The sequence below is a fragment of the Thamnophis sirtalis genome, unplaced genomic scaffold, assembly GCF_051295495.1.
Source record: "Thamnophis sirtalis isolate CommonGarterSnake01/CBP01778 unplaced genomic scaffold, rThaSir2_p1.2 scaffold_7, whole genome shotgun sequence".
Classification (NCBI taxonomy): domain Eukaryota; kingdom Metazoa; phylum Chordata; class Lepidosauria; order Squamata; family Natricidae; genus Thamnophis; species Thamnophis sirtalis.
The window spans coordinates 22,886,926-22,898,427 of NW_028261387.1; the positions used below are offsets into that span (position 1 = coordinate 22,886,926).

General features: G+C 41.6%; 1 protein-coding gene across 2 annotated transcripts in view; it reads left to right on the forward strand.

The window, feature by feature from the left end:
• Positions 1-8,300, forward strand: part of NEGR1 (neuronal growth regulator 1) — a 531,321-nt gene extending 523,021 nt beyond the window's left edge. For both annotated transcript variants that reach the window (XM_087719471.1, XM_087719472.1), the window contains one exon: positions 6,064-8,300. In XM_087719471.1, the coding sequence (XP_087575597.1) occupies positions 6,064-6,188 (125 nt within the window). In that variant the 3' untranslated portion in view covers positions 6,189-8,300. The remainder of the gene's footprint in view (positions 1-6,063) is intronic.
• Positions 8,301-11,502: the final 3,202 nt, after the last annotated feature.

Here is an 11,502-nt window from a genome sequence, read left to right on the forward strand (position 1 = left end):
GAAAAATAAAGAGGAAAGGGAGGAAGGAGGGAAGGTGAAAGAATGGAAGGAGGGGAAGGGGAAAAGAGATCTAAAGAGCAGAAAGACAGAAGGTATATAGGCAAGAAGAAGGAAGGAAGGAGAAAGAATGGAAAGGGAGGAAGACTTGAAGGAAGAAAGAGGGAGGGAGGGAAGGAAGGAAGGTGAAAGGAGGAAGGAAGGGGTACTTCCACTTGTAGGCCTGGGACTGAATGCAGGAGGAGTCTCTCCATAGGATCAGCTGCTCGTCTGATCATGGTCTATGAAAATGTTACTGCCTGCCTGATGCAAATTTAGACAGACAGTGCTTTGGGCTGCCCCTCGAATCCCCCCCCTTTACTCCTCCCCCTGTAGAATTCATCCCCCTGAGTTTTGCCTTTGAGGGGCATGTAAATTAAGGTGACCAGACGTCCCGCTTTTGGTGGGACAGTCCCGCTTTTGAAAAACTTGTCCCACATCCTGCAGCATTTTTAAAAAGTCCCGATTTTTTAAAAAAAATTAATCAAGGACACCACCCACCCACCCCCGGTCAATGGTGTCCCTCTTTACCAATGTTAAAATCTGGTCACCTTAGTCCTATTATAACCTGTCACAGAAAATTTAATAGAGATTCTACCTTACATTCATTAAGAACCTCTCCCCCAACACTGTTATGAACCACTGTTCACATCTTTTAACAATAAACCCATTTTAATACAAATTAACTTGAGCCTAATGAAGGATCATGTTCTCAAAATGTTTTGTTCCTTTTCAGATTACTTTCAGAGAGTTAAATAAGGGTTGATTTTTCATAAGTTTTTTAATGAGCAACAGTTTTTAGTAACAGGCCTTTCTGTTATTCTGATCAGCTACAGCCTCAGTACCAACTTTAACAATTTAAACTTTAAATCGCACTTTAACAATTTTGCGCTACTTTTATTCTTCTTATTTCCTTCTCTTTTTTTTCCTCCCTTTTCCTTCTATCTTTAGCATGTTGAGTATATGGGATTGTATGTAAGTGTATGAGTGACCCACTTTTATTGTTATTACTGTTGCATTTGTGTATTTTAATAATTACGTGGGGACTGGTTGTGTGAGTGTCTGAGTATGCTTGGCTCGGAGGACCTGCTAGGGAAGGCGGGGGGTACCGGGGTGGTTGGGGGGACTACGGCCACGGGAGTGGGTCGGAGCATTGCGGTCGTGACAGGGAGAGGCAGATACGGCGGGGACCTTAGGGCTAGCCATTACCGGGGAAGGAGGGTTCGCTACATTACAGAGATCCCTCCTTCCGGCCCTTTGAGTCCCACTCCAAGACCAGATGGCGCGAGTAGCCAGGACCCTGGTCTCAGGCTGCTGTTGCTAAATGCCAGGTCTGTTATCCACAAGGCTCCCCTCGTCCGGGACTTAATTGTTGACGAGAGGGCAGACCTGGCATGTATTACTGAAACCTGGCTGGGCACAGAAGGAGGAGTCCCCCTTGTAGAGATGTGCCCAGAGGGATTTCAGGTGCTTCATCAGCCGAGAGCCCAGGGAAGGGGTGGCGGTGTGGCTATTGTAATCCGGGAGTCTCTGTTACCTCGTAGGGTCCCTGCTCCGGAGCTTGTCGGGTGTGAGTCCCTGCTGATAAAGTTGGACCTCAAGGGTCAAGTGGGTTTGCTGCTAACGTACCTGCCTCCCAACTGCGTTGCAGCATCCCTCCCCTCGCTCCTCGAGTCAGTAGCCGAGCTGGCAGTTGAGTTCCCCAGGCTTATAGTTCTGGGGGACTTCAATTTGCCATTGCTCGGTGAACGCTCTGATGGGGCGCAGGAGTTCATGGCTTCCATGACAGCCATGGGCTTGACCCAGGTAATTCGGGGCCCAACCCATGCAGCGGGTCACATGCTCGACCTCGTATTCCTCTCGGAGCAGTGGATGTGTGATCTTGGTCTGAGGGGCAATGAGATCATACCCCTGTCGTGGTCAGACCACTGCCTACTGAGGCTTGACTTCCGGAGGCCAAACCCCCACCGTAGGGAGGAGGAACCGACCAGGTGGTTCCGCCCCAGGCGACTTATGGACCCATTGAGGTTCCAGACGGAGCTTGGGGTCATTCCTGATACTCTCGCCCACAGTTCGGCGGAGACTCTGGTTGCCGCCTGGCACTCGGCGGCGTCGGAGTCTCTTGATCGGATTGTGCCACTACGGCCCCTCCGGGTCAGTGGATCCCGGAGGCCCCCTTGATTTACCGAGGAGCTCCGGGAGAAGAAACGCCGGAGGAGATGCCTAGAGCACCAGTGGAGGTCCGATAAGTCCGAGGCGAACCGAGCACTTCTAACCACCTGCACCAAGGACTACGTCCGAGCATTAAGAACTGCCAAAAGATCATACATTTCTGCCTTGGTTGCGTCCGCCGAGTCACGCCCAGCCGCCCTGTTTAGGATAACCCGCTCCCTCCTTAACAGGAGGGATGCGGGAGACCCCTTGCAGGGTAGGGCTGAGGACTATGCTCAATTCTTGGCGGACAAAATAGCTCGGTTTTGGTCGGACTTGGACTCCACCGCAGTAGATCCAGCCGAGACACTTGGCAAATCATCTCTGGGTTGAGTTCCAGGATGTTGCCTCTGGGGATGTGGACAAGGCCATTCGAGCTGTAAGTGCCTCCACCTGTATTCTGGACCCGTGTCCCTCCTGGCTGGTTGCCAACAGCAGGGAGGTGACACATGGCTGGATCCAGGCAGTCGTGACCGCCTCCCTTCGGGAGGGGCACTTCCCCGCCGTACTTAAAACGGCGGTGGTGAGACCCCTCCTGAAGAAACCATCCTTGGATCCAGCCATTTTAAACAACTTTCGTCCTGTCTCCAACCTCCCCTTTATCGGGAAGGTTGTTGAGAAGGTGGTGGCCTTCCAGCTTCAACGGGCCTTGGAGGAAGCTAGTTATCTTGACCCCTTCCAGTCCGGCTTCAGACCTGGTTACAGCACAGAAACCGCTTTGGTCGCATTGACCGATGATCTCTGGAGGGCCAGAGATGGAGGCTATGCATCCATCCTGGTTCTCCTTGACCTCTCAGCGGCTTTCGATACCATCGACCATGGTATCCTTCTGCGACGACTGCGGGAGGTGGGAGTGGGAGGCACTGTTTTACAGTGGTTCTCCTCCTACCTCTCGGACAGGTCGCAGTCGGTGTTGGTCGGGGGGCAGAGATCGTCCCTGAGGCCCCTAACATGTGGGGTGCCACAGGGTTCGGTCTTATCCCCCCTACTATTTAACATTTACATGAAACCGCTGGGCGAGATCATTCGGAGGCACGGGATAAAATACCACCAATATGCGGACGATACGCAACTGTATCTGTCCGCCCCGTGCCAACTCAATGAAGCGGTGGACGTGATGAACCAGGGTCTAGAGGCCGTTAGGAACTGGATGAGCGCTAACAAACTGGTACTCAACCCGGACAAGACCGAGTGGCTGTTGTGCTTCCCTCCCAATAATTTGGCTAATGTACCAACACTTAGGCTGGGGGGTCAAATTTTACACCCCTCAGATAGGGTCCGCAACTTAGGAGTCCTCCTGGACCCACAGCTGACTTTTGACCACCAGCTGTCAGCTGTGACCAGGGGGGCATTTGCCCAGGTTCGCCTGGTCCGCCAGTTGCGGCCCTACCTAGACCGGGAGGCTCTCACAACAGTCACTCGAGCCCTTGTGATCTCTAGGCTGGAATACTGCAATGGGCTCTACATGGGGTTGCCCTTGAAGTGCATCCGGCGACTACAGTTAGTCCAGAATGCAGCCGCGCGAGTGATAGTGGGCGCACCGCGGTTCGCCCACGTTACACCTGTCCTCCGCGAGCTGCACTGGCTACCTGTTGGTCTCCGGGTGCGCTTCAGGGTACTGATGACCACCTTTAAAGCACTCCATGGTAGTGGATCTGGGTACTTGAGAGACCGCCTCCTGCCGATTACCTCCCTTCGACCAATTCGATCGCACAGACTGGGCCTCCTCCGAATTCCATCTGCCAGTCAATGCCGACTGGCGACCACACGGAGGAGAGCCTTTTCTGTTGCAGCTCCGACCCTGTGGAACGATCTCCCCGCTGAGATCCATACCCTCACCACCGTCCAGACCTTCCGCGCAGCCCTCAAGATCTGGCTCTCCCAGCAGGCCTGGGGATAGGTTCCTAATTCACCCGCCCGAGTGTTTGATTGTTGAACGAAAGTTGTGTTTTACTATTTTTTTCTTTGTTCACATTTTGTTTTGTTTTTGATGTTGCACTTCCCTCCCTTGTGATTGTAAGCCGCCCTGAGTCCCCTCAGGGAAAAGGGCGGCCTATAAATTTTAATAAATTCAAATTCAAATTCAAATTCAACTTAAGTCTGAACAATTGTTCACCTTTTTTCTAATAACAACATGTCACAAGGCCAAGCTTATATAAATTTTGGCAAAGAAATGCTCATTGCAAATTATTACCAGGAACTCAAGTAGCAATCCTTGCAAGAAGATAGGAATGTTATTCCTGGAGGACAGATATCCATGCAATCAAAGCTATATTTTATACATATCCTGAAAAGGCATTACTAAATAATTATTGATTTCTGAGTTTAACTCTAATGGAGAAGAATGACTAAGCAAAGGAAACAGAGTAATCCCAGATTGTCACTAAAGAAGTTTCAATTATTTTTCATCTGGGATGATGTTCCTATTTCTATAAATATTTGACAGATTATTTCTTCAGGTACCTTGAACTCTGCATTTTCCTAAATAAGTTGGAATACTATGGCATTACTATGTTAAAAATTGTATTTGAACCCTCTGTATACTACAATAAAGAGAACTACATACCTCCAATACAAGCAGAAAACTTAATATTGCTGAATTGTAATAAGGAATAAAGTTTGTGTTCTCATTTCACAAGTCAATTGGTTATAATTCAGATGGAGAAGTCAAAGTTCTATAAATAAGATGATTCCAAAATCTTTGTCAACTTCATTCTGCTAGAGCATACCACAGGGGGGAAAAAACCTGGTGAACATCTCTGAATATTTCCTAGTAGTCAAAATGCCGAGAACAGCTTTTCCTTCCTTTGCGTTAAGAGCATTACCGTGGGTGCAGGTTTTTTCTGAAGAAATACAAAGTGTTGGTTTGAGCTTTAAAGACCTTTATGGTTCTTTGAGTTCAGGGTAGTTGAAAGAATATCTCTCATTTATTGAGATAATCAGAGGAAGTTCATTTAAAGTTACTGAAGCAGTGGTGGGTTGCTAACTGGTTTATTACCTGTTTGCTTGTGTGTACGCGCATGTCCGTGCGCAACATTTCTGCACATGTGCAGAAGCATCCAGGCAGGTGGGCGGAACCTCCAGCCACTGCCACTATTGGTTCAGCTGAACTGGGCTGAACCAGCAGCAACCCATCTCTGTATTGAAGGACAAAATAATTAACGTCCATTAATTTGGGGCCGAGCTTTCTCCAAATTGGGAGGATGTGCCCCTTGCTGAACTGAGAAACCCAACATCTCCGTTTTTTGCTTTAACCATGTTTAATTATTTACTTGTGCTGAGTTACTTCATAAGTAGAAAATAAACAGTGATATTGTTGAAGAAAAATATCAAACAGTGATATATGTTGAAGGAAAAGTGATGCAGTGAATGAGTTTTTTACATGGAGACATTTTTATTCAAATAACGAATTAGGATCCCAGATTTCCTGCATTAGAGCAGTAATATGTATTACCCACAAAAGATGATCCAGACTTGTCTCAGTAATTATTATCAGGCTTATTTATATTTCCTTTCAAGAATTCGAAGCCAAAAAAAAAAGAGGAAGCTTAATTAAATGCACATAGAGTTATAATAAACCTTGCTAAGAATAGCTCTTACATGGATAATTTTAGCTTTCCAGAAGTGTACATTTTTCCCATTCATTTCCTCTCTTCAGCTTGGGTAGCACGTGGTTGCTCTTTCTGAAATCTGTTTATGCACTCATCCTAACTTGCAGATTTTAAAAAAATAACATAGTAAATAAATGCAATAATGAATAAGGGATAGCGAAACAACATTGATATGTAACTACTCTGTATTCTTTTCTTTTTCCAGTTCCAAGTACAACCCACCTTGGAATCACTGGGGGTGCAGAAGTTCTCTTGTCCTGCTGGTACCTTGTCTTGACACTGTCCTCTTACACCAGCATAATGTACCTGAAGAACATCGTTCTACAATAAATGTAAAGAACCATGAAAAGCTTTTAAGGATTATTTGAAAGTGCTGATGACTGGATCCAATCTGGTAGAGTTGGTTAAAAAAAAAAAACACGTCGTGGGATATAATCAGCAGTGCTTATTTGGGAATGATCGCCTTCTGTAGAATTGCTCATTATGTAAATACTTTAATTCTACTCTCTTTTTTATTAGCTGCATTACCTTGTGAAGAAGTACACATTGTCCTTTTTCTTTACCTTTCTCTCTCTTTTTTCTTTTTTGAAAGATGTGAAATTATTTTTAGAGGATATTAATTGTGAGTTCATGTTTGTAATCTACAACGTTTCAAAAGCATTCAGTCATGGTCTGCCAAGTTGCGGACAATAGTTTACATTAAAAAAAAGAACCCAAATAATTGCAGTTTAAAAAATGTGATCTTTAAGGCTGCAATACAAGCATTCATTTCCCTCTTTAAATAAGATTCTATCTATATTGACACAGAATCTTTTTTTTTTACAGAAAAAAGCTAAATAACATTGGCTTTCATCTCTTCAAACTAGAATACATATCTAGATTTTCTTCTAGCATGACACTCAGATTTCAAGAATGAGCTTTGTAATATGACTGCCCTGTGCAGTTATGCTTTGATTTTGATTTTCTTGTCTGTTCAGCATGGGTGTGCCTTCATAAGATACTGCTTTTTTCTTCCTCTCGGGTGGAAGATTATATAAATATATATATATATATACATATATATATTTTGGTAGATGCTAAGTTCAAGGGTACTGAATCTCTTATTAAGAACAAAGGTGCTATTGGCTGTACCAGTAGGGAAAGGAACTATTCAAACACTGAGCACAGAAGCAGACAGAGTAAATAGATGGTACTGGAAGTGGGTTGTTGTTTTTTCCCAAATCTGTTAAAAACAGCAGATATCTCAGAGGCTTCTTTATGAATGTTGCCCCTTTTCTTTGTTCATACTGTGGCATGATTTTCAAAACACTTCAGAGAAAGTCAACATTCCCTTATTTTACTTAGTGTTCAATGTCAACATTGGCATTTCAGAATTGTTCTTCCTGTTAACGTCTAGTAATGAAAAAACCTAAATCATTTGATTGGCCAGAAGATTTTAAAATATTTTTAAAACCCTACATATTTTTTAAGATATATACATTCATGTGCACAGACATCAGGAATAACATCTGTTCCAATCACAGGACACAGATGCTACATAGGAATGTGCTAATGTATTATTGGTACTCAAACATTTTTTTCTAAAGTTAGTTTGCTTAAATAAGAAATGACTGTTTCCTCTCCTACGTAAACATGTGGCTGAAGAATTTCCTCAAATGTTTGCAGTAACTGTGCCATAATCTTCACTGTTTTATGTGTAGGTAGGAGAGAGGGGTCATATAAATGTTGGATTAAATGCCATACAATGTAGGGAAGATGATAAAAAATGCAGATGGATATGTTATTCTCAAACATGTATTTAGAACTTTCAGAACATGAAATAAAAGAGTTTTTCTCTCACTTATAATTTTTTTTAAACACAACTTATAAGAGGTTGGGTTTTTCCCCCAAATGTTATGTGCTACATATCTGGTTGCCATAGTGTTGATTCTCTACCTTTGTCTTAGCATGATGTTGTATTTTCTCCCCAGAAGGAGAACAATTCTCCTTCCCTTTAAAGGAGAACAATTCAGATTAACCCTAAAAATAACTCTTGTTAAATGTCAGTCTGCACAATCTAGTAAGGAACTTGTAGATCTGTCATTCTAACAGATAATATTTAAATGGAAGAAAATGGGAGAAACTGCAAATTTATAGTATTATATGTGTTTGACATGCAGTGTTGCAAATTAACAAAAGATTTTAAACATTCAAACATGTATCTGTAGAAACAATATTCTGATGTAAAGTAAGTGGATACTTCAGCAAATGCATAGACTTCTATCTGGATTCTTGACATGCTGTACAGTGAGAAAATTACTCTTTGCTATTTGAATGAGGGCAGTTTCCTTTTCCCTGTCTTTTGCCTGGTTCAGGATGAATGATAACAGCTTGTTTCTTTAATTGAAGTTGCTGAGACGTTTATAACAAAGTGCAATAAAGTGACTCAGAATGTTAGATAAAGTGTTGTTTCTTAGGCAAAAAGATCTCAAAAACAAAACCCAATTTATCAATATCTCAGAGGTCTGCAGAAAAAGCTACCAGGTCTCGACCCTTATAAATTGTAATTGTGACTTTAAAATAAATGACTAGTCCAGTGTTTCTCAACCTTGGCAACTTGAAGATGTCTGGACTTCAATTCCCAGAATTCCCCAGGCAGCATTCGCTAGCTGGGGAATTCTGGGAGTTGAACTCCGGACATCTTCAAGTTGCCAAGGTTGAGAAACACTGGACTAGGGTATCCATTCTTAAGTCTATCAAAGCCAGACAAAAAGGAAATTTACTGATTGAATACAAATTCAGCCTTTTTTTTTAATATCTTCCACCCAAATATCACTATTTGAGGAACCAGCACAATCTGGTCACATGTCAGCAGGTTTAAACCATATTATACCATTCAGTACTCTGCTCTTTTACTCCATAAATAAAATATTTTTAGATTAAGAAGGGAATCCATTACAACCAACGGATGATTCTTAAAAATAGGAAGGATATCCATATTATGATTATTAAACAATTTCAGTCTCCAGAGCTGGGCTATAAAAATCCAGATGCCCATTAGATGGCAGCAAATAGGTACAGACATGCTAATTCTTTGCTGCCATCTAGTCCTCACCTGGATTTCTGCCACTCAGAAATGGGGGCCTTTTCATATTAGGGCTATCACCATTCAGTGAAGCAGTCTGTATTTTCTGTTCTGTTCTGCCGTTAATCAACTGTTGTTACATACATTTTTTTTCTTAAATAGAAAAGCTTGATTGAATTGGTTTAATGGAATATTCTGACCAGACATTCAAACTTTAGAGTAAGGACTGCAGTCAATGTTGCGTAATAGATCTAAAAGCCTATTCATGTATCCCCTATGGAATGTTACATATAAACCGTACAAACCAAGAACAGGATATGAGTTTCTCAAACGTGTTTTGTGCTCCCTATACCTTTGAATGCCTACAGCCATTCTCTTTAATTTCCCTTGTATTGCAGCTTTAAAGTTCTAGAATGTATTTCACAGAAGAATGGAGCAATACTGCAGAATCTTCTGTCAGTACTCTCTTAAGGAAAAAGAAACAATTCAAAGCTATGTCACAAATAGAGAACCCAGCATTCCTTTTCACATCCGTAGAGAGCTGCTTTAATAGATTTGTTTATCCAAATTCTATAGTCAAGTTAACTGCTTTATTATTCCTCCCCCAGCACATGGAGGCTGCTGATTCCTGCAGCAAACAGGGTGATCTTATTTTTCTTATTACTGAACATGAAAATACCTGTGATAAAAGGATTAGTAATGTTTTTGTTTGTATGGAAATTCCCACCACAATAGCAGTTGGAATATATTAGCTCAATGTTTAGCCCAGCCTCTGAATGTTCACTTGCAATTGTTGAGTGTTTTCTTAAAAAAAAAAAAAATTAAACCCCTAGTTGTAGGGGGAAGGGAAACGTAGTAGAAAACCACTTTCTGGTTGTGTAGGGGAAACAATTGTATGTATAAAACTGGGTTTGATTCTGTAAGTATTTATTGTCAAACTGAGACTAGCTCAATAAATACTTTCAGGATTTGCCTTGGAAGAGGCACCTTTGCAAAAATATGTTCAACCTAATCCTATCAAGACAGACACACACCTAATTTTGCACTGAATTGTCCCAGTAATCATTTTTAATAGCAGGTGTCTGCCTATTGACAGGATTGTCCCCCCTCACACAAGTTCCAGATTTCTCTAGTAAGCCTTTTCTATATGATCACTGTACAATTTGGGATTTAATGGGACTTGTTGTGGATTGTGTTGGATGTTCAAATTACAATAACATTTTACAGTTTATTAGTCCTTAAATTGTGGGGTATGTTTGTTTCTGTTTCTTACATGATAATCTGTGGTCATCTAGTCAACATTATTGCTGTTTAGAATTTTAATCAACCCCTATTATATTTCTCCCAGTCATGGAATGAATATGAATATAGACACAAAATGTGTCCCAAGTTTTGAATTGTGACAATCTTTCAGCTAAAATAAGACAATTAATTACAACTGTATTGTTACCAGATTAACATTCAGAGAAAATGAGTTAATGCCCGTGGTGTAAGTAGTAGTGCTGATTGGCATTAAGGGTGTCTTAAAATATGTAATATGAATTTTGATTTTTTTTTAAAAAAATAGCTTAACTGGGAAATTGCTATGAAAATTCAGTTGAAGTCATTCTTTTTTGTTCTTCATATTGTTTAAAATTACAGTTTGTTTCAGATACAGATGTCCTGAAAGCACCACTAAGTGTGCAATGCTATTCATATTTACCCTGGAATAAGCCCTCCTGAATTCAGTAAGACTTATAGTGAGGTAAGTGAGTATAGCATTGCAGTCTAAAGTATTATGCTTTTTCCCCCCTGAACATTTTCAAAATCAGTATTTAACATTACTCTGACCAAAATACCCATATACCCCACAAAACTGTGTGCACTTAAGATTGTGTATACCAAAATATGAATATACATGGATAAAATGCCTTAAAGTTTAGTATGCACTTACTTTCAGGGACTGGACCATTTTTTTCCAGTCTGAGGAAAATAGTCCATATTTCATAACTTGCAGTGGAAGGATTGTTTGTTTGTTTGTTTGTTTGGGAAAAATGTTTTTACCCCAAAGGAGCATTTGGTAATTTCAAGTATTATTTCACCAAGTAGACTGTGTCAGAAATTTCAAAGCCATGGCAGAATTCAAACCTGATATTTCCAGGTGGGCAGACAAATGTTTTGTAAGAACATGATTAATGTTGCAGTCCAAATCTTTTTGCATCTGGTGACATTTTGCCTTTGATTTGATTAAGTAGCGTGATGGATAACATCTGGAAGAAGTGGTAAAACTCTCACTTTGATCACGCTTGCTATTAGATAATGGGATGATGGTATAAACTCTGTCAGTCAAAACATGACCCGTCAAAGTGAATGTACTCCACTAACCCATATCCGACAGCTCACCACTGGATGCCAACAAATCTTATGGTTGCAATGCCAGTCCAGGACTACAGAAGCAAGAAGGCTGTCAAGTACCTATTGGACTACGACATACAGATGGGCTTGATTTGTTGTTCAGCCTGGTGTACAAAATAGCAGGACTTATCCTGTAGCTATTAAAAGAAATACTGTGAGTATGGAAGTAAGGTAAATTAATTTCAG